Source organism: Melozone crissalis, unplaced genomic scaffold (genome assembly GCF_028551555.1).
Source record: "Melozone crissalis strain CALT ecotype California unplaced genomic scaffold, PUWL_Pcris_2 ptg000063l_1, whole genome shotgun sequence".
Classification (NCBI taxonomy): domain Eukaryota; kingdom Metazoa; phylum Chordata; class Aves; order Passeriformes; family Passerellidae; genus Melozone; species Melozone crissalis.
This window is the reverse complement of record NW_026535841.1, coordinates 12,295,044-12,321,430: the sequence shown is the minus strand read 5'-3', so window position 1 is coordinate 12,321,430 and position 26,387 is coordinate 12,295,044. Positions and strand designations below refer to the sequence as shown.

The window sequence follows — 26,387 nt, the reverse complement described above, 5'->3', positions numbered from 1 at the left end:
GACTCAGCAATAAACACCAATTGCATCAGACAGCCCCTTAAATCATTGGATCACCTACTCTGACAGCTGCTTTTATTACTCAGGAAAAAGAAAATAGAAACAGCCCTGGACAACTGAGCAGTCAATGTGAGAGTCCAGAAATCTCCAGAGAAGTTTTAGTTTTCCTAGAAACTGAAGCAGGAAAAGTCTGCTGGGTCAAAACTGATTACAGGAAATCTCGTTTCCCCAGCAGCTTAACTTTTAAAGAAGAAGTCTCAGAATTATTTGGACAATCCTTTTAACTTGGATGGCCACCAAATGTTCACCCTGCCTGAGAAAGCTGGAATTTTAATTCCAGATATAATGGATTACAGCAGCTTTGTATTTTATGACCTAAATCATGCAAAATCCCTGGGGCACAACAAAATAAGCAAACAGATTTTAGACACTCACAAGGTGTAACTTGGGGGATCACAGCACATGGAATGAAGCATTTGGTGCCACGTGTCAGTGCTGTGATCCCAAACTAGAGGGCACTCTGCAGCTGCAAGTGCAACTTCCAGAATGGATTAAGTGATGAAGTCCCACTGTTTGTGCCAAATAAAAATCCTTTTTGTGGCCAGGTATTAACCCTGGTGCCCTGACCGACTGCTGACCTCTGGTAATCTGCTTCAGTCCTGCAGGAGCAGGGGAAGTCACCTCTGGGCACCTGCTGGTCAGTGGGACAGTGGGACAGGGAACCTGCTCCACAGCACTGGGAGTCACTCCTTCCTAATTAGATCTACCTATGGACTGTGGTTTAAAAAAATAAAAGGAAAAAGCTACAGTGACTGTGGAAAAATCCAATTATTTCTATGTTTTCAACTGCCATAAAAGAGACTTCTCAAAATTCAGCCTTCCCAGATTTCCATTTTACTGCTGCAACCCAAGATTAGGACATTTATGTAACAGAGCAACTTCAAAAGAATCCATAGTAAGTGTATTAGGTGGAATTAGTACTGTGTTAGATTTCACCTGAGCCACTGCACTTGGCAACACTCAGCCTTTATGAATTTATAGGATTAAAACCAAATCTAAAAGAAAAGAAAGAGGCTTCTTGTCAGCAGAGACTTGGAAATTGCTCCTGCTGCATTTCTCAGCTGACTCATCTCTTGAACAGCAAAAGGAAATTTGGAACATTTTAGCCAACGTGAAGCTTCCTGCTCAAACAAACCGAGTGTGACATCTGGAAGCTTCAGAAAATGAATTAAATGCAGATTGCTGTCACAGACACATTTTATGAAAAATCCTTTCCTTAGGATTTTTTCTCCTGAGAAGCTGAGAGGCCTCAGGAACAACATGCAAACAATGGTTATCTGCTGCTGTGGAATGCAACAGGTGCATTTGTGATTGGTCTCATGTGGTTGTTTCTAATTAATGGCCAATCATAGCCCAGCTGCCCAGTCACAAGATTTTGTTATAATTCTTTCTCTATTCCTTGCTAGCCTTCTGATGAAATCCTTTCTTCTGTTCTTTTAGTATAGTTTTAATATCATATATATAATAAAATAATAAATTAAGCTTTCTGAAACATGGAGTCAGATCCTCGTCTCTGCGAGCTCCCTGCGAACACCATCACAGATTGCAGCCAGAGAAATCAGCTGCCATCCCAAGCCCCTTTCTTATTGCAATCACTCTGTTAGCTTCCATTAAATATTCAACTGTTCAGCTGCTCTCCAGGGCTAGCTAAGATTTCCTTCCTTCGTGCATGCTTTGGAGGAGGAGGAGCACCAGGAACCCCGCAGGGCCCTGCCGGGCCGGGCGGCTCCGGGCTGGGCGGGAGGGAGGGGCAGCATGCGAAGGGAAAATCAGCTTACGAGTCCTGTGCGGCTGGGCTTGCTGCTTACGGAGGAGGCCACGGAGCTGAGCGAGCTCAGGGAGGAGGCGCTGGGGCTGCGCTTCAGGGCCGTGGGCGTGGGCAGCACCTTGCGCACGGCGGGCTTGGCCTTGGCCGGCGTGGTGGAGGGGAAGCCGATCTTGGTCACCTTGTGCACCGGGGCGAAGAGCCCGTACTTGGGCTGGCACTGGAAATACCTGCCGAGGGCAAAGCAAGCACAGGAGAGAGGGAATTAACTTCTTTTCTGGGTTTTTGGAGAGTTCTAGATCAGGAGTGTGAGTTCTTGGACTGCAATTGTATTTAACACCCGTTTGGGAAAGGGGCGTTGAGAGTCTCAAACAGCACGATCACATCAGACTTCAGAAATTCAGAGTAAACACCACAGCTCTAGTGCCTAAAAAATTCCATTCAGATGCAGTTTTATATCCACAGCTTTTCCCTTCATCACATTCCTCTGAGCTGCCAACAGATGTGATGGCTCAGAGTTAAAAATAGAAATCAGCTTTTAATTAAATCAAGTAGTTTTATATTTTATTACATACATAGCATTTATGTATACTTGATGATAAGAACATATATTTTGGTTAAATATAGACAAAAGCCACTTATAATTTTAAGCTGTGATCAGCTATGTTAAGGTGAGATAATCTTTGTAAAACCTCTTTTTAATGAGGTAAAAGACTATTCCTTATGGCAAATGAGAAAGAAAGTTAAATTGTGATGTGAATTAATGCCTTCTCATTGTGACTGATTGGAGGGAGCATCTACACTGCTCCCATCTCTACCAGGAGGCATCTGTTGGAACAGGGACTTCCAGCTCCTGAGATGCTGGAAGATCTCCCTTAAGTACAACTACTGGATATCCAGAGATTTTCTTAAGTGAGCATTCCTTCCAAGCTGAGAAATCCAACAGGCATTTAAAAGAAGGAAATTGCGTTTTCCATTACCAGTCTATGAATAAAACTCACATGGGAGGAGAGCTCAGCTCATCCCACGAATGTGAGAGAAGTGTTGGCATCAGAGAACTCAAACCACTGCACACCAAAACCCTCCCCAGCAGCAGCAAAGGCAGCTTTAGAGCCTCTCTCCCTCCCCTGACTGAAAACTTCATGGAAGACATAAAAACCTAAAAGAGAACACAGAGAAAAATCTCACAAAGTAACTCTGGGGATGCACCAACCTCGTGCCAGCCACAGCTCCATCGTTCTTCCCCAGGGGCTCGTCCAGCTCCACCCCACACCATTCTCCTTTAGCAAAGTCAGTTTCTCCCAGGAAACGAACGACTCCAGCTTTAGTTCCTCCAACCTAAAGCAGTGAGAAACACACCTGCATTTAATGCTTTTCCAAATAAAAAACCCCAAATTCAGTGAAAAAGCTTTTGGCATAACCCTGTTCACAAAGCACAGGAATGACATAACCAGTTCTTATTTCAAACTATGTAATTTTTTGTCTAGAAGTTTGTATTAATGTTGAACAAATACTGATCTTCACAACAAAAAAATGTATTTAACAAGACATATATTTAACAAGACATATATTTAACAAGACATATATTTAACAAAAAATATATTTAACAGTATAACCAATGTTCTGAAAACAATAGGTTTGTGCTAGAGTTTCGCATAAATTTCTACAGCAGATTAGGATTTCTAAGGTCTGTTTGCTTCTTATTCTAATTCTGTGAAGAAAAATAAAAGAAATTAAATGAGAAAAAAATCCTTTCATATTTTCTTTAAGGAATAATTTAGATAAACTACATAGTACAGCCCTCTTGTATTTAAAGTAACTGATATAAAGCATGACACAGAGCACTTGGGAACCCTGTAGATATAACTAGCTTTGAATCCTTGGGGAGAGGAGAATCATTTTATCTTTTCTTCACTTTCAAGAATAAAAAGATCCAACCCAAACACTCCTAAATGAGAGCCTAGAAAGCAGTGGCTTTCAAACTTATCATATTAAATATTTACAGCCATTCCAATTACTGGCAATGTCTGTGAGCTCCAGCTTTTCCCAATACCCAGGGGATGGAAGAATTAAATTAAGTGGAGAAGGAAAAGGTGTTGTGTGGCTGACACTTGCCAGGGAGAGCCACAGGGTTCCTGCAGTTCAGGAAGAAAATATCTTGTGCCCTAAATTTGTGCAAATCTGTTCACCTGCATCCAGCATTGTGAGACCAGGGACATGGAGATGGAAACCTCTTCAAGAGATTCACAAAATTCCACATGGAAAATGCACCAAAGGTTTGAAAATGTCCACCTGTGTTTTCCAGCACACCTTGTACCACCAGGAATATTGTGAGGCCTTGGCAGAGAGTGAATGAAACCTCCTGTTAAAGACTGTGATTCTCCTTTTTATACACTAACAAGCAAATTAGTATTTCATATAATTTTTACAGCAGACATTCTATTTCTTGGGGGAACTTCCCAGGATTACTAGGGAAAAATTTCTATTTCTTCCCAGGATTACTAGAGAACAGTGAGCTCCTCATGCTGTAAATGAAGGAGCATGATCACAGCACACAAGAAAATTCACATTATTCCAGCTGGGAAGAGCTCACTCATGAGGTCACCTGTGAGGAATCGGGGACTTTACACCTCCACAAAGTCCCAAGTCAGTGCCCAGGAGCTGCCACACACATTTGTGCTCCAGTGGCAAGATGAAGCTTCAGCTGATGAGGAAAAATAATTCTAATCCACACAAACCTCAGAAAACCAGGGAGAATAATGAACTTTTTTGGATATTATTCAAGTGAGAAAGGGAGCAGAGTCACCTCCTGCCCACATTTAAGGTGACAGCTCCTCCTCTGTCATTAGAGACAATTCTGGAACAACTGCAGGTCACCTTCAGATCCTGCTTTAAGTGGCACTGTAGCAAATTATTGCTCTCCATGGAACAAAAACACACAAAGTTTACAGTTATCATGACAGCCTAATATAGTAACTCGTAGAACCTTTGGTATTTGGTGTTCTTGGCAGAGAACACACAAACAAGCACTAGGACTAGCTTAGAAAAAAAGAATTGTAACCTCCCAAAGAGTAACAGAGAATCCAGATCTCTGGCATGGTGGTGAGGAGGGAAAATAAAATACTGATAAAATAATCCCTGGGGAGAACTACCCCATAAATTGAGAGATTCACCCTCAGACATTAGCTACTTTTTCTAGAGGGTAAATATCTTAAATACAAACATAAAAATAAATTTTAACTGCACTATTAGTTCCAAATTCTCCTCCTTATTCCTTTTCTAGCAAGTTTGGGTAGGGGCTTTTGTCTCTTTAGGGGAAAAGACTGGTTAGTTCTGGTTAGAAGCTATTTCCCCACTCAATTTTATTCTGTTTTCTACCTGAAAAAACAAGAGTTAAAAGAGGCTCTACAAACCCATTTAAGAAATTAGACAGGAAAACTGGAACAATGGCCCAGATAAGGAGGATCCCTCCAAAGACAACAGTCAGGTTTGGGGGTGCACAGAGATTCCTCAAGCTCCTTTTCCACACCCCTTGAGCCAGGCAATGGAATTTTTTCCCTGTTCCATGGTGTGTGTTTGTGTCTGTGGTGATTTCTTTAAACAAACCCAAATGAATGACCCAAACACAGGCACCCCCCCTCCCAGGAGGGTGAGTGGGGTCAGTGAGGTAAGAGGTGTCTGAGGCACCGTGTGGAACAGGATAAATCCATGCAGGGATTCCCAGGGACAGGAAAAGCTGCTGCAATCTGTTCCCCCCAACTCACTCTGCAGATCAACCCCTAGAGAAGGGATGAAGTGATGCTGGCTCCAGGACAGCACAGGTTAAACTCTCTGTAGAATTATTCTTCCTTTTCTGTTCAATACCTCAGCCCTGCTCATCTTCTATGTTTATGTAAAAAATGGGAAGAGTTTATTATGAAGGGACCACACTCAAGCCACAACCTGGAGGAATTTGGCAGTGCCCAGAGCCCCCTGGAGCTGCTCCAGCCCCTGCAGTGACCCAGGGCTGGGGGGAGCCAGGAAATGCAGGAATTCAGCTCCCAGAGCAGATGGGGCTGCTCCACACCAGATTCCCTGCAGGAGCAGCACAGTGACTCCTCTGGTAACCATGGCACCTGGGTTATTTTCAACAGGACTCAAGGGAGGGTGCCAAAGAATTTCTGCTTTTTCCAAACCCAGTCCAGCTTCTTTGAATAACTCCATTTCTCTCTCTGCACATTTCGTGTGTCCTCACAAGAGCAGGAATTGGAGCACCCTGTGGCTGTAAAGTGCTCAGAGAATCAGTGAAGCTCTAGATGGGCAGTTTTGCTCAGGTTTAAGCAAAAGCTTTTTAAATTTCAGCTTTAAAGACAGGTCAGCCCTCATTTATAAAGCCTGAGACTACTGAAGGCTTCCAATCATTCACAGACATCTCTCCCAAAAATTGTATTTATCTCCAGCTGCAATTAGTACCTGTAAGTGACAACACCTGCCTTGAAAATAATAATAATAACAATAATAACAATAATAATAGTTATTATTTATTCCCTTGGTAGTACAATGTGAAGTGCTACTGCACAAGGCAGTGTGCTAAAGGCTTTTCATGATGCAAGCTGCTGTACATATACAGAATTAATAGTGCCATAAACGGGAAAAAAATTCTGACATGATTAAACTCAGCTGTTCCAATCAATATGAAAAAAGAATTGGACTTACAGAGTATAGCATCTGTTGTAGAAAAATTATTTTTAAAAAATGGGAGAATTACAGCAAAAAAAGGTAAAAAACCCAACCCCAAACCAGCTGCATTTCCAGCAGATCTACTTCCCAGTAATGCATGAAGGACTAAAATAAAAAGCATCAGTTTCTAAAAGAAAGAGGGGAAAAAATATTAAAAGGTTTCTGAAAGTTCTATGAAAAACCAGAGCACAACTACCACAAAGAGAGTTTTCCATGACCTTCTTTCATGCTAAGGCAGGTCACTAAATAATGGATAGAGAAAAGAAGTGCCAGACGTTGCCTCAGTCAGTTCCCACACTCAATGGAGTGAAGCTGTAAAACACAAAGCTGAAATACTCCTGAGAATCTGGGTTAGCCTGCAGGTCATGGTGAGGTGAGGAATTCTGCTTGGAACTCACTGGAGTTGTGTCAAACACATGCAAAAAGTGATTAAATTCCATTTATGCAATTATACCTGAGCTCACATTAATTTGCTGCCAGGTAAAGTGAAACAGCAAAGTGGGTTTGGAAACCTGGAGTGGTGAAAAAGCTCCTGGTGAAAGGACAGGGGGTGAACACCTCAGACCTTGTGAGAACCTTTGTGGAGCCACATTTCCAAAGATAAGGAGAAGCAGGAAACAAATAAACCAGTGTGATCCAGAGGGAAAAAAGAGAGATGGACTAAAAAATGAGAGTGATTTGAGCAGTGCTGGTGGAAAAGAGGACAGGCAGGGTCTGAGCAGTGTCAGTGTAACAACAGCACTTATTGAAACCTGCCCAGAGAAAGTAAAAGGTGAATAACAACTGCTCTGTCTCCCTTTCTGCCTGAGCATGAACTTGTGGTCACTCCTGAAAGCATCACTTGGGATATTTCTCTGTTTTCAGGACAATTCAGCACTTGGAAAAGCAAAGCCCAGCCAGGCACACAGAGCCTTTGAACCACCTGGGATCCACTAATCAGGTTCTGATCAGAATCATCTTCCTCTTGTTTCTCCAGATTTAGCAGAACTGTTTCCAGCTGGCAACAGAAATTGTGTTTAAGTGATTTGTTCACCCCTTCAAGGCCAGAGGGGACAAAGGGATCATCTCCTCTACTTCTCATGGAACAGGCCTTTACATTTCACCCAGTTCCACCTGTAATTAACCCTGTAACTGCACTGAGCTGATTTCTGTGGGGATGTTTTAGCAGCAGAGCTGATATCCATCAGGAAACACCCAAACCTGGGCTGGATTTGGCCTGGAGTCCTAAAGAGAACAGGGAAATCAGCACCACCCTGCACTGTATGGTATCATCAGCATTTAGAGAAGATTTGGAACCTTAGAAAAATAAGAGTGACTTCTGCTGTTTCCACTGATTGGAACAGGATCCAGACAAGCCTTGATGATGTGGATTCTGTGACGTGCAAAGTTCTGTGAAGGCAAATTCAGCTTTTCCAGAACTGTGGGGAGAGTCTTCACCTTCTGTTGGGCTGTTTCCATGGAACTTGGAAGGATTTGCTTTGAAACCTCTCCACTTCCACCCAGTTTGGTTGCAGTCAACTTGCAAGTTCAAAAGCAAGGCCAAAGTGGGCAAAAACCTCATGTGCAGTAAGATACAGACTGTGCTACCACTCAATCCTTCACTTCCACAGAAAACAGTTTAGTAACTAAAACTGACCTGCTATTGAGGTGCAATTCATTCATCCAACTCAAAAGGAAACACAAAAAAACCCCTAACAGCAATTCCATACTACAAAAGCCACATGTGAATTCATCACCACCACAAAGAAAAAGCAAAAACTAAAATAAGTAAATAAACTGTTCCTGCTCCCATCCTGTGCTGAAATGACTGAGGACAATGTGTTCCTGGATATTCCCCCTTGGGAAGGCAGGGAGAGGGGAAGGGAGCCAGGGAATCCACACACAAAAAAGGAATTTACTGCCAGAGCATGTGGGGAGTCACCAGTCCTGCCATTACAGCCCAGGAACTCACATGCAGTTTGAATTTAAATAAGGAGTTGCCAAAACAGAGTGACTCAGACAGGACTCGTGCCTTGTTTTAAGATAAATGTAACACCTGAGTTGTGAGCAGATAGGTACTGCCATGTCCTGAAAAATGCTTAAAAGTAACATTAAAAGAAAGCAGAGCTTTTCACAGGGAAAATCACCCAGATGATGAATTGCAAGAAAAGCCTTTGGATACCCCTTACCCCTCAGATATTTCTCATACAAGGATTTCATGCTGCAGCAGCCACTTAGCAAATTAACCTACATCATAGATTACAGGAGCCACAGTCCTGTGCTTAAGTAGTCATACATAAATATAAGAATGACTTTAATCCTTGACTTAACATGACAAAGCCATCAAAATAGCTCACAGCCACCTCAGCTCAAGGATAAGGCAAAAGTGTGACTGAGCAGTTAAAGTTGTCACATTTGATGGAGGAGGCTGGAGAGAAGAGCCCCAGGAGAGCACAAACCCCTCACACACATTGACAACTTCCAAATTTTTCTTCCTTTTCCATCCTTGTAAGCGTTGTGCCAGATATTTCTGCACTGTTTTAACTGTAACACCACCAATGAATATTTGTTCTCATAACAGTTAAACATTATCATAGACTTTTAAGCAGTGCATTTTCTATTCAGAAAGTTGTAAAATCCAGAAAAAGGAAACCTTAAAAACACCACAGTGACAATGCTGAAGGGAGAAACTCCTCTCTACATGTGAAGTTTCTTTTTCCCCTGGCTGCTTTTCAGAGCCCTGGAATGTAATCAGTTGACAGCCCTACGTCATGTTTACTTGCAGATAGGTTACATGGGTGGAAACAAATCTGACAATAATCTCCTATCAGCCCCTGCCTGCTCCAGCACCACAGACCTTGGGAAGAAACAACAGAGCCCAGAGTAACTTACAGGCAGCTCTGTAAAACAGGGAATAAAGAGAAATGAGATGTCACTCATGCACAGGGAGAACTCTGCAAAAAGGCCACATCAGCACGTGCTGTAAATTGAGTTTGCATCTTTTTGTGACCATATGGGCAGAGGCCGAGTTGCAGCTTTACAGCTCAGCCCCAGAAGCAGCAGATTTGGCAGACTGTGATGAAGCTGTAACTGGTTAAATGAATGAAAGCACTTTAATCCCTTGAGAAGGCTAAGGCCCCTTAGGTTGATAAGATTTTTATTTATTTATTTATTTAAAATCCAGCATCTGGTCCCTTTAGGGGAAAAGCTGACAACGCTGTCAAAGCTGCTTCAACTTTTGGTACAGGCAACAGTTGTCACATGAAGCAGATTCCTCTCTTGTTTTGGTTGGGTAGTTCAGGGGGAGTTTGTTTGTTTGTTTTTAAAATCAACTTTGCATTGGGCTCTTAAGAAATCCTAAGTGTGCAACACCAGGGCAAACAGGTTCTCTGGCCACAGCTGACACAGGAAACCCAAACTGCCTGAGCCTGACAGTAATTTGTTTCTGAATTGGTTTTCTGTTGTTCTCTCCCCATCTGGTTTAGCACCGAGCACTTCCACGGGCACTTACAGCAGAATTCTTATTCAGAGCAGGTTCAAATGCTGGAGCTGGAGCCTGATTTCAGCAGAAAATCAACTGCAGTTCTGGCACTGTGTCATTAACCCCACACAGGCTGGATGAGGTCAGTGAAGGAAGTGCAGATTTCCACATCCATTTTCCTGTGTTACAGAATCCCCAAATGCAAGATCAGGCTGGCCAGAGTTAATGCTCTAATTGTTAAATCACATCCAGATTCCAGAATATACATCATATCTTAAGAATGGAAATTATGCCTAATTCAGAGCTGCTTGTATCACTCTTTGCATTAATAATTCTTCTTTGGTTTAGCCCTATTTTTATTCAGTAAAAGATACATCAGGGCACCTGATGTAGGTAGGTAAGTTGGATATATCAAAGAATTGTGGTTTATTATGTGTAATTCACTATTTAGCATTGTGAAATGAAATGCTAAATAGTGAATTACACATAATAAACCACAATTCTTTGATATATCCAACTTATCTACCTATATTTTCAACATTTCCAAATACTATCATGAGCTATTGTTGGTTTCTTATTAGTGAAAGGAAAACTGAGCACGAGCTTGCTGAATACAGCTCAGATACAGTGGGATTTTGAGACAGATTTATCATCAGAGATTCCCAAGACAGCAGAGCACAGGGTGCTGTTTCAATTAATCATCTTTGAGGAGTAAACTACAGAAATCTAAACGTTCTTCTCCACTAGAACATCCATTTAGGGCTGTAATACTTCAGTGAATACTTGTGTGTTCACTCAGTTTGATTTGCTTTGACTCCTCTGGAATCTCAAGCAAGAGAACTTCTAAGACAAGAGGACAATGGGAATTTCTCCACAATTATTATATTTCCCTTATGGGCATTGATGTCTACCATGAGTTATTTTTCTGATGTTTACAACTCAATTTAATGGCCTGGAAATGTCTTCTTCAAATTGAGGGGAAAAACCAGGAAAGGTTGCAGCTGATTGTTGTATTTTCCTGCAGGCACCCACAGCTGACATATCCAATACCTTGAAGCACTGTCTGTTTTGATGTCAGTGTCTTTTTAACATCCAAGGTCTTTTGGGAAAAGAGGTTTTTCTGCTCCCTGAAAAAGTGAGGCTGCTTGTTTTGCCTCTTTTTATCTGTGTATCTATAGCACTGCTCAGCACAACTCACATGAGGTGCTCTGAGCAAGCCTGGTTTGGAGCACAGGTGATCACCTCACAGCCCTGCTTGGTTTCTGCAGTGGAAATGATTTTCTCTGGTATTTCTTTTCTCTGTTTTTTGGGGTTTTTTTCCATCTGGAAATTTTCTTTCTTTTCCCCCTCTGGAATATCTTTAACTCTGAATAAGTGTCCCAAGCAATCTGTATGTAACCACTATTCTTCCTCATGTTATCTGAATTAAGGAAAGATCTGTAGGGTATCTGTTTTCATAATTAAATAAATCAGGGGCATATTCACTGGAAGCTTCCTTTATTACTAACCCTTTATATTCTGAAGATATTTTGAATATATTAGCTCTCCTGTAGAAGTTTGGGGGGCCTCTCATATGGCACCACTCAGCATTTGGTAACTCTAACTTCAAATGTACAAAAGGCTGGTGAAACCACCAGAGATCAAAGGAATAGGAAGAAAACCCTCAGGCATCTTTTCTCTGCACACAAAACAATCCAGGACCTTTAATCACCTCCTCAAGACTCCTTTGCTCCTGACAGCCTTTAAGCAAAGCACCTCCTGCCAGCAGCACTGGGGCAGTGCAGAAGCAAAGCTGAGGGGTGCCAGCTGCTTTTCCTGGAGAGGAGCAGCATTAACATCTCTGCAGGAACAGCAGAACGTTCCGACAAAGCTCAGCTGCTGGGAAAGCCTGAAATTGAACCCAACATTTCAGGTTCAAACTTGTGCCCCAATTTGCATCTGTGTAACACAAAGAGTTGAGATGTGAATTAGTAAACACTGAGTGGCCTCTTGTTCCTTGCTAATCCAGACTGGGCAGACAAAAAGAGCGGTAAGATTTTGCCTTTTTTTGTTGAAATCATCCAAAACCAGCCAGTTGTCACCAACAAAAAGAAACTTAAAGTAATTTAACTGATCCACTCAAGGTAACTCCCATTGAGGACATTTCAGAATCCAAGTTAGAGGGAAAAAAAATGAACAGATTGAAATACTTCATTCCACACCCTGAGATCACACACTAAGATCAATGAAATTGGGGCCATCTGAAGTCCATTCTGGAATGCAATCTTGGCTGATGAGCTGTGCCTTACCCATCCATGAATCTGCCCTTCAGGATGTCATTTTCCAATTAGCTGCTTTAATAGGGCTCCCAAATGAGCTTTTGTCTATCATGAATTCATTGTTTTGAACTGCAGTTCTGCACTGCTGGAGGCTCCCTGCTCTCAAACTGTAATTCCCATTCCCCACAGTTGCTCTGTCCATGTGTCCATAAGCACCAAAAACCCTTCACAAAACTCTCACAGCAGCTGGTGCAGGCTGCAAGAACTGATGGATGCTGCAGCACTGAGCCCCTCCAGCCTGCAGTGGTGGGGTCAGACTGGAACTCTGTGACACCACATTGTCACTTAGAGGGGAAATTCTGTGCTGAGGTGGGACTGGAAACGCCCACCCAGCCCTTCATCCTCCTGGGTAGGTATTACTGAGAAGGGACTGCTGTGATTGCCAATAAAATCCCAGAGATGTGGAGCAGGCCAGGTGGATTTGTGCCTCTGATGGAGCAGGAGTGGCTGAGCAAGTGACACAAGTGACACAAGTGACACAAGTGACAGAAGGTCTTTCCCAACAACTGGTATTGGTTGGTGGCTCTGAGGGACAGCTCCCAGAATTACCCAGTGACACCTCAACTCTACAGCTCAGTGCTGAGTTCAGTGCCAGGGAAAAATTTATTAACAGATGAATAATTAATTAGCCAAGCTCAGGATTATTTGAACTAACCTGGCCACTTAAGATATTTATATCTGAATTATTGTTAGACATGACAGCAGAGTCTGAGATCTAATACAAATAATTAGCATGAGATCCCAAAGGATTGGAAAAGAGTAAACAAGGATCCTGCCCCTTTAACATCCACATTCCTGAGTGTCTTATACTGCTATAGAAATTATAGTTATGCATCACCAACATACTGTGCCAGGAATTACCCCAAAAAACCTCAAACTACAATTTGGTGATTCACAAGGAAGACTTCAGGCAAACAGAGGTAGTAGAGAGGATGAAATATTAAGTTTAACTTGTCCTACTTAACAATTTGGGACCTTATTATTATCAAAGTGTGGCACTTAGGATATGCTGCTTCTGCAATTTGCACTAATTGGACACAGGGAAGGGAGGGCAAGGCCTTCACAGCACCAGAGGATCCTCCCAGAAGGGCTCCCAAAGGCCTTGAGGAAAAGGCAAACAAGGGGTTAAAGCCCTGATGCTGTTTGGAGGACAACAGGGCTCAGTCTCTGACAGAAATAGCCAGGGATAAACCACAAATCTTTGTTTCCATTGGCACTCCAAGAAAACACATCTCAGCCCAAATCCAGCTGTCAGCCAGCCCCTGCCCTCACTTCACCTTTGTCTCCTTCTTCAACTTGGCCCTGTGTGTTTTAAGCTCTTCTCAAACAGAAAGAGGAGGCAAATTCTTCCTTCAAAAATACAATAAACTTAATTAAAATATCAATTCAATCAATCCACCTTCACTGCAGAATTATTTCCTGGTGGGGCAGTGCAGGACAAACAATAAAATCCAGGGTTTTTTTTTTTCTATATAATGTCCTTCCAGTAACCCCAGAAATGTTTCTATGCCAGGACACTCACACCTGTCTAATGGAGAGTCTAAAATTATATCATGCATAAGAGAAGATTGTATCAAAATAAGAGAGAGAGAAATCTTTAGCTTAATTATTCACTTGAGTAAATCAAACCTAAAATCAGGTTTCTGTTACAGAGATCACAAATCTGGTGAGCATACAAGGATCATTCCAGTTATATATAAAAGCTGTATAAACACTCTTTAAATTAAGAATACAACATACACAACCAACCACCAGTTTTCTGATAATAATTTTTAAAAAATGTTAAAACTAACAGAGCAACTCCCTTTTTAAAAGGTGAGATGATACAGTGGCAAAGCATTTAGGGGCCTGAATTCAGAAGGGCAGCCAAGTAACGTGGCACATCCCCAAGAGCACACACAATTCCTGGCTGATCAGTGGCATTGTGTGACTGCCTCTGTTGCTGCCTGTCACCACTCAGGAACAATCAATTATTGAACTTTGCTTTCTACAGACACAGCCCTGCACAGGGCAGAGGACCTGCATGGAAATCTCACAGGCTTGGGTTTTATCTAGCACAACTGGAGCTCTTGAAGACACAGAGAGATAAACTACAAATATGTTGTTAAACACAAGGTTGTGTTTTAAACAGTGGCAAAACACAATAGATTACAACCTGCCCAAATAACCATTTTATCTTGGTACAGCCAAGATATTCTCACAGCATGCAAAGAGCTTGGTTACAGAAGACACTAGACAAAGAAAGCTAGAGCATGAATTTACCTTATCTCGACCAAGGAAATGGCAGAAAAGTTTTGAATATTAGCAAAGTTTTAATTAATCAATCAAAAGCAGACAGGGAAATCTTACCAGCACTCGATCTCCAATTTTGAGCTCCCTTTCTCCTTTCTTTAGTGATCCAGCTTCTGAGAGGTTTGATATAGATTCACTGGCAGTTTTGGAAAGATTGCTAATCTGAGAAGGAGTTGCATGTTCCTTAGCAGCAAGGGGGGTTTTCTGAGGGATTCCTGAAGGGGGAAGTGCAGCAGTGGATGAGGACACGGCGCTGGCGGCCGATGTGGATGTTGGGGACGTGGCTCTGGACGCGTGAGCCGCCTGGGTACCGTTGGCCTCGTCCTCTGTCACCACCTTCCTGCTGAGCTTGGATGGCCGGGTGAAGATTCCCCTCAGGGGCTCACACTGGAAATAGCGAACCCCGGCCACGGAGCCGTCGTTCTTCCCGATGGGCTCGTCCAGGACGATCCCCGCCCACTGGCCCGGGGCAAACTGCGTCTCCCCCAGGAACTGGATGAAGCCGGGCTTGTTCCCATTGACCCAAACGCGCTCCCCGACCCTGAAATCATCCACAAACTCCTCGTGGGCATCTGCAGGGGCTGTGCTTGAGCTCTTCTCACTGGGAGCTGCTTTTTCTGCTGGGGCTGGAATCAAAGCACAGTGAGAAACAGGGAAACACTGATATTCCAAAGAGCATCATTACTGAGTTTCAGTGTAACAATGTCCCTAATTAGGAGATCACAACTCTTAATTTTCCTGTGCAAATGCTGTAATCTCTGGGTAAAAAAATCAAATCTAAGGACAGAGATACTGAATTTAATGAAGGTTTTTGTAATGCTGTTTTTGTAACAACAAAAATCACAGCTCTGACTTCAAAAACCCGCAAAGCATTTCTATCATGACAAGGTTTGAGGAAAATTCCTTGATTTCCTATTGGTAACCTTTAGATTTTTTATAAATTTTACATGTAATTTTTTAAAATCTGAAATACAAGCAAAAATACATTGGTGGTAACAGTAAAAATAGTGTATAGTAGAGCATTCAAGGTTGTTTTTGTCAGAAGATGAATGAGGGAATGATTAAAGCATTTAACTGTTCCTTACCAGCAGCAACAGGTGCAGGTGTTTTGAGCAAGGTACTCCCGTGCTTGATGGTCTTTGAAGGAGCCTTCAGTCCACTTGGTTTTAACATACTCATCTTTTTGCAATGATCCTCCTCGTCTGCAGCAACTATCTTTTTCCAAACATGGAGAAAATATATTGTTCAAGCTTCTTCAACTCTGGAATAAACCTGTATATAAAAAGATCAGACATGAGCAGAGATCAGTGTTAGCTCCTGCAGAAGGGATTTCTATATATACACAATCTGTGTATAAAATGCTTTATAAAAAATGCTTTCCAGTAGCAACCAGCAGCATTTGAAGGCCATTTCCTATTAAAACCTAAATCATCAAAAGAACTCACTTTGCTGAATGCTGCTGTATTTATCTTGAGATTTAAACTAAAAGGCTATTTTAAGAAAGAAAAACAAAGCCCTTAACAACATAGCTAGCATTACACATAGATTTTTACTGCTGTACACACACAACTGCTTTCTGTCACATTTTTCCAATGTTGCAACACTGCAGCAAAACCAACTCGAGACTAGAGAAATAACAGAAATCAAGCCAGGCAGGAATTTCAGGATAAAAGGAGTAAAGTTTCCAAGAGGTTGGAACTGAAAAGCTGAAATTGTTGAAGAGTTACATGATGACAACTGAAAGCAAAGAGGCACCTCAGCTCTGTGAGCTCAGATCACAAGATAGGCTGGCTGCAGTCCCGGCGGTGCCCCAGCTCAGAGCAGCGACTCTTCCCCACGTTGCTAGGATAGAACTTGGAAGGCAGCTCCAAGCTTTTCAGGGAACTGTGTTCTGCCACAGGAGGCATCTTCTTTCTGATTACAAGAGCTTCAGAAAGGCTTTTTCATCTCTAATGAAAAAATCTGTGTATTTTTTTTTACCTCGAATGCAAATTCAAAGCCGAACTTCAAGGTGAGTGCTCTGCCCTCTCTTCAAAGGAATAAACTATTCTGTGTGAGCACAGCTTGGCTCTGTGCTGACTTTTACATGAGGCACTGCCACAACAGCTACACCCCTCCAACAGCAGCACATACCTCAACAAAGAGCTGAGGGGAAAGGGAAACGGGCAGGCAGCGAGTTTGCTCAGCTGTTTGCTCAGAACACGTCGAACCAGAAGCACAGAAATTCTAGGCTGGAAGAGACCGGTAAGATCATCAAGTCCAACCCATCTTCTAACACTTCAACTAGATCATGGCACCAAGTGCCACATCCAGTCTTTTTTTAAACTCTTTGAGGGATGATGACTCCACCACCTCCCTGGGTAGATGATTCCAGTATTTGACCACTCTTTCTGTAAAATACTTCCTCCTTAATTCTAGCTTGCACAGAGCAGCTCCCAGGGCCGCCCTTCACCTTCACTCAGCACTCTGGCACCTGCCAGGACACAGAGTTTGGGCAGTGCAGCCTCCCAGTGCCCAGGGCTGCAAACTGGGAGCTCAGCACCAGCTAAAGGTAAAACAAACCTGCCAGCACAGACAGCTCTGCTGCAGCAAGGAGAATAAACCAATCCTGTCTTTGTGCAGCAGTCTGAGATTTATCCCTCCTGTGTTATGAATTATTAATCGGCATTCCTAAAAATCAATTCACTGCTTTGTGAACCTGAACACCAAAGTGAAACATTCCTTATGTTATTTCAAGACCTGCCATGCCAAATTCAAGGCATTTTCTAAGTCTGCAACAAAGTTATATTTAAAAAGCATGAATTACTACCGTGGATGTAATTATGTTTGCCTACAATTTAAGTTCTGCTCCATCAAAATGATGAAGTGCTTGGGAGATTTCTGAACCTTTTTTTTTCCTAGTGTTGGCAGAAGTTTGTCACCCACCTGCCTGCAGAGTTATGACTCTGCATCATGCACATTTCCTTACCCTTCCTTTTAGAAATCCTCTAAAACTGCACTTTGACCTGACACACCAAGGGCCTGAAAAGCCTTTTTTCCTCCCTTACAAATGTGCTCCCTTCCCCAGACTACAGGCACTGTTCCCTCCTCTCCAGCTCCAGAATCGCCATGCTCACCTCCCTTACTTCCCTCAACCCATCAAAATCCATGAAACACAAAAACTGTTCAAGATAAAGAAGGATTTGGTACAAATACAGAAACAGGAGAAGCATCATGGTCAGTCCTTTTTAGTTCAGTCAGTGCCAAAGACCAAACTGATGGAAATTTGGCCCAAGGGGAATCCTCCTTAAGGAAGGTTTCTCCTAAATCCTGAAGCTGGACTGCTCCCCAGCACTCTGCTATGTTTTTCCATACATCATCTCTTTTTTGGCCCCAAAGATCATTCCAGCCCCAGCACACCTGCCCTGTGCAGGGACAAATACAGCAGAGAAAGCACACACTGCATCACTACCCAAATTAGCCTTTGCCAGTTTCAGTTAATTATTTATTAATAGATGGTTAACAAGGCTCTGCTCAACAGAAAGTTAGAATGTTCTACCCCTGCATTTCTTGGCTCAGATGCTCATTCACAGTTTAATCTTGCTCTCCACAGTCAGGGGTTATATATTTGCTGTGTCATTTGCTTTTCTCAACACACAGGCCTTCAATGAGGCCAGAAGTAACACAATCCCTCCTGTCCTGCTTTCAGTTACTGAAATTGTACCTTAATTCAGACAAAATAAAAGCTAAGATTATAGGCAACACTTTTTCATAACTGACTGCCTCACTGCAATAGTTAAAATGCAAATTTTGGTCTTAGGGACAGGGCCTTTGGAGCAGCACTGCCTAATGGAGCTCATAAACCACAGAAATTTGCATCAAGTGATTTGAAGCATCACACTCCAACATATCCTAACAGGCTCCAGATGTCAATGATCTCACTTCAGTTCTCATAAAAGACAGCAGCTCACTGCTTGTCTCAATTTGTTCTTTCCTCCCTTCAATCTGACTTAGCTCTCCTGAGAAAGGATCCTTATAACCAATAGACAGAAATATTACTGTGTCCCCAAAATATCCTGTCAGGAACCTAAGGAAAGGTCCAGAAAGCCTCTGATAACATATCCCACTGAAGTGTTCTACCAGTAACAAAACTGAGCATAAAAAGAGATTTTTAAGCACAGGCTTTGCACTTGTACCATTATTGCAAATACATGACTACACACAATATGAATTTTAACTGATTAATTATATAATTATTTTTTATTTATCTTTTAAAGACCTCTAAGTATTGCATGGATCAAGGAACAAGTTGGGCACCATTGGTTTAAGTAAATAAATCCTACTAATGTGCTATGTGATAATAATCTTCACTTTCCTGAGAGAAAAACAAACTCAGCACAAGGAGCACTGTTTGAAATCTCTGCCTGAACAGCATTTCTCAAATACCTGTTTCATGCTTGCTGTCCAGCTGCTGCTGCCAAGCTTGAGGGAGCTCATGAATCATTCCTCAAATATCTGCAGTTTAGAGAAAGTAACTTGGAATTCTGAACCTGGAAAGATTTCCCCTCCAGCCCACGAGCTGCTCCAAGAGCTCTGACCCTACACAGTTATGAACACAAATCCTAAAATTACTGCAGTCTTAAAACTAAAGCACATAAACACGTTCTCTATGATTCAGATCTAATTCCCACAGCTCCACAAATTGTATTTGCAGTCTGCTGGGCCGTTATTACACTCCTGTAAAAATTGAGTATATATATTTACAAAAGCACTGAATAGTTTCAGTTGAATTGTTAAGCTTTTGAAATTCATACCTGATTTAAAAATACAACCCCATTTTAGCTTTGAACAAAACCAATGCCTTCTCCTTGCTCTTTGCTGCTTGCTACCTCTTGGAGAATATTTCTTGGTGTGCAAGAATGAGCCAGACCAGAGCCAAACCTGTGGAAAATTCTGAGGGGAATAATTCCTGCAGGTGCACAAACTGACCACACTGGGACATGCACAGCAGAATCCTCACAGGAACAATTCTGGAGGAAAGGGGCACAAGAAAAGCTGAATCCTGGAACAAAAATCTTCCTAATCCTGACCCCTCCTCTGCTGCATTCTGGGTCTATTGGAGAAATTTCTTACTGGGCACCCAAAAATCTGAATAACCACTCTGCAAGCAATGGACTACATTTACAGTGAAATATTCCAGAGCACACAATATCCTCTGTAAAAGTCTCAGCTTCAAAGCCAGTCCTGCCCAATTACAAGTTGCCAAACCAGAAGGATGGATTTGGAAGCCCTCATGCACTTTACAGAGTGATGCAGCACTCCTGGCCACTCCCTACTTAAATACAACAATTTTGGAGCAATGAACTCACACGCAGGTCTCTCTGCATTGATCCTCTGAAGGCAGACAGTGAAAAGGCAAATGAACTTCTCTGTGACCCTCATGCTCCTGCCTTACTGCAAATTCCCTGTGTTTTGTCAGCTCTGATGCATTTATTGAATGGGCAGCAAGCTCAGACAGCCACCCCAGAAAGCACCGTAGGCATTTGTGAACAAAGAGAGGCACAAACAGCAAATTGTGCTGGGACTGAGGTAACAACAGCTCTGCAGGGTCTGTCAAACCAAACTGAGCATCTGAGCCTGCCCAGGGTTTACACTGCACTGCTCAGGGATTACACTGTGGAATTAGAGGCATCTCCAGGTGTCTGTCACATTGAAATGAAGATAATTCAAGAAAGAATTTATATGTAAAACAGAAAACAAATAGAATTCGGAATTTAAGATTTCAATACAAGAGTTGGCATTTGGAAGTCAATATTTGATTACTCATTCAACACACAGCAGTTAGAGAAAGGGAACATTTAAAAACATGGCTTCAATTTCATTTTGTCTTCCAGAAACCACTGATTTTTATGTCAATTACTCAAGTCATGTTATGATCTGAATATAGCCTTAGATACAGCTCTACTAGAAGAAAAGACATTATTTAATTCAATGTTTGTTATGCCAAGTGCCATGAAAACATATAAACATATTTATTTGGGTTATTATGCTCTGCTTGGTGCCAACATCAAAACATGAGGGCTGGTACCTGCACATCAAACCAATGTTTTGTACCTCACCTTTAAAGGTAGAAAAGAATTGCATTTATAACTCAGCTGATCAGGTAGGAAAAAACTAAAAGAAATCCAGACTTTTCAGATCTGTTGTTTGCAGGTACTGGAACAGGAAATAAAAATTTTGTAAGGAAATAAGCAAGAAGGTCTCATAACTTACACAGGATCCTTGAGACATTCTGCTTTCCAGCCCAATCCAACACAACCATCACAGGAATTCCAGAGGTCAACCCTTCACAAGGCAAATACTTATCCTGCAGAAACCTCAAAGCCACAGTCTCTTATATTCTGTTTTTTAACATAAATATGAATTTTCCTAGGGACAGACTCTTGAAGAAGTGCATCTCTACTTAATTTAACCAGGCATAACTATTACATTAACAGAACAAAAGCAATTCCTGCTCCTCTGAAGTGCCTTCACAGCAGCCACCAGGATAACTGCAGGAAATTACTGCAGCATGCAACTTTCAGTAGGGCTTCAGTCTAACCCAAACACAGTTTGCTTCTGCTGCCATAACACCACGAGCCCAAAGCCTGCAGGAATTTGGGAACTCTGCCCACTGGGATGACACAGCTCCTCTGACAGTGGCACTGATGTGATGAACTCAACCTCAAAGGAAGAGAGGCAAAAACCAACAGAAAGTAAAACAGAGCTCTCCTATCAGTGGCAGAGGGCCTGAAAAACCTTCAATCATTTTCCCAGGGCACTGGTTTGGATAAACATTCCTCAGTGTGAGGCAGGCAGTGTGTGTCAGTGAGACAGGAGCAGGGATGGTCCCTGAGCAGTCCCAGGGCTGTAACACAAACACTCAGCCCTGTCATCACTCATCCCACCATGGAACCAATGCCCCGGGGCTGAGGACATCCCCAAAATAACTCCTGGGATTTCACTGCAGAGGGCAAATCCCTGCTTCCCTCAGAGCTCAGAGATCTCCCTCTGCCTGGTACACTGAGAGGGACTGGGGGAGAATGTTTGGGGATCCCAAATCTCCACAGCACTGGGGAAGAATGTTTGGGGATCCCAAAACCCCACAGCACTTTTGGGGATCCCACAGCACTGGGGAAGAATGTTTGGGGATCCCACAGCACTGGGGAAGAATGTTTGGGGATCCCACAGCACTGGGGAAGAATGTTTAGCAATCCCCAATCTCCACAGCACTGGGAAGAATATTTGGGAATCCCCAATCTCCACAGCACTGGCCCTCATTAAGGAACCTACAGCTCAACCAGCAGCTTCAGATTTATTTCTTAACTGAAATCAATAGTAGAAGTTGTGTTTTTGATGACTGGAACTGTTCTCCATGTGAGTTCACAGATCCCAGGGTACTCAGAACCAAAGATTTTAGATCATCTTTCAGCATCAGCCAGGTCTGCACACAAATCTGTATTTCTCCTTTGATTTTGACCTGCTGGATGATTTCAACTAAATAAAAATAAAAGGCAGGAGATCTCTAATAAAAATAAATCCTATTCCTGCAAGTTTCACAGAAGCAGGTGAACCAGGAGGAGGGAGACTTGTGTTTTAAGAGTTTTGAGTTTCTCCCAGTACCTTTAGAACAAATGATTCCTGAAGCAAATTTGCCACCAACACATTTGCCAGCAGCAAGTTATCAGTTTACTGGGAGATAATATAAACCCTGAAGTTAATATAGTTAGGAAGGCAACCATTGAGACCCAAATCCACTGAAAATTGGTTTCAGGGAATTGCTAAGTTGCTAAATAAGACACAAGGCTGTTTTTGCACCTTGGGAAGTGCAGGATATTTGCTGCAAATTGTATAAACAGGATTGTCCCAGCACATGCCAGGGAAAGGGAAAAGGGGTGAGTTCTTATAACTCAGAAACTGCTCTGAGAAGATGAATCAGATCAAAGATTGTAAGAGGCTTAGGACTGAAACCATCAGTCAGATATTACAGCATTGCTATGAGGAAGGTAATTCATCAAAGCTTCAGCTCTGCTTATGGATTTTAATTCTGCATCAAGGACATTTTAAGTGACCCTGTTTTATCATTCTAGAACTTGCTATGCTCATTCAGGTTCCCAAATGTCTCAGGATCCTCAGTAAAGAAACACTGAAACACTGTTGAATCTGAAGCACAAAGTAAAAAACTATTTTGGGCCAGCAATTTGTGAGTAATTTTTTTTCTCAATCTATTTCTATTTCAAACACAGCCTGATCAGTCCTTTTAAAAAGATTCTGCCTATCTTTAATTAATCAGGAAGAGCTGCTAATTGTTAATATGATGCAAACTCTAACACTTCAAGTTGCCACTGTGCACACAGATTATAAAAACATTGCTGCTCTGGTCTATTAAAAGATCAGAAAGCACATGATGCTCCCTTCTCAGCACATCATTCCCTACAGAAGGAGTCAAGGATTGAGGTGTGGAAAAAGTTCCCAACTAAGTAAAAAATTGTCACCTCTTCTGGTAAGCCTGTTGTCATCACTTAATGATTTTCTTACATTTTTCTCAGGAAATTATTTTTTTCTCCAAATGCCTCCATTTCATTAAGAAAAAGAACAATTTGACTGTCCACAGTGACTTCTGTTGATGATAATGCACTTCAGCCATCCCAGGAAGTGCAATCAGGATAAAATGATGACTTTGGAACAGCAGAGTCTCAAGTTTAGGTTATTTGGGATCTACCATTTCAATTTTGAGAAAGAAAACATCATCTCCCTTCAGCCTCACACCCCAAAGCATTTAAAGGCACAAAGGCTTCTCCCTAATACAATTACAACCCAAGCAGCTGAAACAAAGATGCTGCTTTTTATAGAAAAGATTTAATTTTGACAGACTCGGGTGAAACTGTAACTGTTTCACACTGGCTGAAAACATCCAGTCAGCTCCTCTTTATAGCTCAGCCTTTGAAATGAGCCCATGGCTGCTGCAAGGCTGGCAGAGCTCAGGAGAAGCACAAATTCAGGACTCAGATAAATGCTGCTGTGATTGAGGGGATGCTGCTGCCAAGCAGAGCAGCAGAATGAGAGTGTCAAATAAGCTGATTCTGTACAATGCTGAGTTTCTCTCTCTGCCTTGCAATTTCCCCTCATAATAAGCTAAAAATATAGACAGTAAGATTAGAAGGATCAGGAAAATGAGTAGCTTTTAATGCTGGTTCTTCTGGAAACAGGGAGGATATAAATTAAAAGAATGTATGGTACTATTTTTATGAGTTTGTACAAATAATTAATGAGATGTTCCACGTGGAAAAGCTCAGGTTGGTGTTAAAGCATAAACTTGCACAGCCTGTGCTTAGATGCATCTTCTGAATCCTTCACAGCCTTTTGGGGGCCAGGAGCCAGTACCAGATTTGTATTTCTAGGGGTCAGTCACAGAGCGCAACTTTGCTGTACAAAACCAAATGGACGTGGAGGGCAGACACCTGCACAAGCAGGAGGTGTTTAAATCATCAGAGTTCTGCAGGTCCACAGCAGTGAAATGGTTGCCCCAGCAGAAACTGGCATGGGGCTGAGAGCAGCTGAGATTACAGCTAATGCAGTATATAATTGCCTTTCATGAAAAAACAAAACACCAGCCATCTGAGGCATTTCCAAACATGCTGCTCCAATAAGGATTCCAGGGAGTTACTCTTTAGACGTGCCAGCAGAGCCAGCAGTCCCCAAGGAATGCCAAAGGATTAAACAAGAGCTGCATTCATTCATGGCTGTCATGTTCAAACATTAGAAATCTTGCATTCAACATACAGAGTTAACATTTGACCCGAGTGTTTTAGAAAGAGAAAGAAAAGCAGCTCTGAAAAATCATATTGGCAAGGCAGAGCTCTCTATTTCTTTTTAAGGAGGATCTATTTTGATACATTTTCAGTCCCTCCCAAGAAAAACTTTAACAGGGCTAAAAGATAAAGGGAGGAACACCAAATGAATTATGCAATCTGCCCAAGCTGAGTAAATAAAGGCTGTCTTGGCTATCCACAGTCAGAAGATGGCAAACAGATACAACCTGAAAGTCAGACAGGAAATCTTCAGGAGCTCTAGGAAGTTGTAGCAATCAGCAGAGAGAGCCCTGCTCCTTCCTGCAGTGCAATCACAGGAGGAAAGATGCAGCTATTCCCCATGGAATACATCTGGAATGAGCCTACAGGACAGCTGGGGTTCTGCCCTCCCTACAAAGCTGAGATCTTCTCTTGAAGGGAAACCATACAAATTATGTAAAACTCTTTTCTGCCAAATAAAATCTCCCTCTTGATCCCTAAAGATATGGACATTTAAGGTCACATTTCCAAGCTTTTCTGCTTCAGACAACCCATCCCTCTCCCTTGAGTACACAGAAAGCTTTAGTGCACTGTAGCACAGACAGAAAATCTCCCAGCATGTATACAAGGACTGGGCAGGAAATGAACCTTGAAATCTTCGTCATTTTACAGCAAGAACTAACAATCAAGTAAAAGGTGAACAGTTAAACCTCCCTTAGAATAAGAAATGCTGCTGTGGGTGGAGGGGAGGTGTTTACTTTTCCTTCACAGTATCTACTTTGCAATCTTCCTACTCTTGCAGCAGGTGCACATGGACACACTTCAGGAAAACCACTCTCTGCCACTGCTAGTTTCAAATTTACATTGCATTCGGAATGCATATTTCTGCTCTTTCAATAAAATACTTTGCAAAGCAGCCAGCATCAAGGCACTTCCTCTTTTGTACCTCTTTTTCTTTCTTCTTCCTACGTGTCAACACAAGTATCACATGTTTTAAAATCCTTCTGCTCAAAGATCTCAAAGCAACCTGTGAACTTCTATAAAACCCTGCCCATTCAGCACAGTGGGTAAATGAAGGGGTGGGGAGGAACAAGTCTTCATTTCACAGTCATATATTTAATCATCAACATACACAATCACAGAGTAAACTTTCCTCCCCATGCTCTATTTTGGAAAATTTCTTTGGTGTTGGCTTTTGTTTGTTTATATCTTGAAAAATTATTTAAAGCACGGAATCAGCGCCGAGATGAAAGGAAAAACTAACTGCTGATTTTTTTATGCAGCAGGAGCCACATTACCCTGTGAGTAACACAGCAATTACCTTGTGCCCCATGACAGCTATGGCACAGAAAAGGGAGCACGGCATCGCCCCAGGTCCAGCTCTATAGCGGGAACAGGAGGGGCCTGGAGCAGCGCCTGTGCCCGGGAATCCCGCAGCTCCCACAGGGCCCAGAACATGGCAGCGAACTCTCCTGAGCCACCTGAGGGGCTGCCAGAGCAGCTCACCTGGAAACCAGCAGGTTTTATAACGCGAGGATGGGCAGCGGCCATAAATAACAAATCCAAAAATGCCAAGGTAGATGATTAGTAAAATATCCGTATGTAAATGCTGGGAATTGCAGGTCAGCGCTTACCAAGGAATATAAGGAATACCCAGAGCTCTTCCCTCAGAATCAGCCGCTCAAGCCACCACCAACCCAGCATAGCGCCGCAGCTTCCCAGGGCGAGACTCGAGCAGCGGCTGCGACCCAACCTTCGCGTCCCCGCTCCGCATCAAGCACCGCGGGGGCTGAGGGAGCCGAGGCCGTCCCGCTGCTGCTCCGCGCCGGCCCCGCGTCCGCAGCGCCCCGTCCCGCCGGGGCTCGGCCGGGCCCCCGCCGGAGCGGCCGCTGCGGGGCGGCGCGGGCAGCACGTGCGGCGGCCGCTAACAGCCCTCGGCGCCGGGCCCGGCCACGCCGCCGCCCCTC

The 26,387-nt window shown here is 42.7% G+C and overlaps 1 protein-coding gene across 5 annotated transcripts in view; it reads right to left on the bottom strand.

The window, feature by feature from the left end:
- The window catches only part of CLIP1 (CAP-Gly domain containing linker protein 1), a 59,752-nt gene that overhangs the window by 33,064 nt on the left and 301 nt on the right, over positions 1-26,387 (bottom strand). For all 5 annotated transcript variants that reach the window (XM_054289124.1, XM_054289125.1, XM_054289126.1 and 2 more), the window contains exons 2-5: positions 15,697-15,883; positions 14,669-15,237; positions 3,036-3,160; positions 1,836-2,052 (exon numbers count right to left, since the gene is read on the bottom strand). In XM_054289124.1, coding sequence (XP_054145099.1) covers positions 1,836-2,052; positions 3,036-3,160; positions 14,669-15,237; positions 15,697-15,790 — 1,005 coding nt within the window. In that variant the 5' untranslated portion in view covers positions 15,791-15,883. The remainder of the gene's footprint in view (positions 1-1,835; positions 2,053-3,035; positions 3,161-14,668; positions 15,238-15,696; positions 15,884-26,387) is intronic.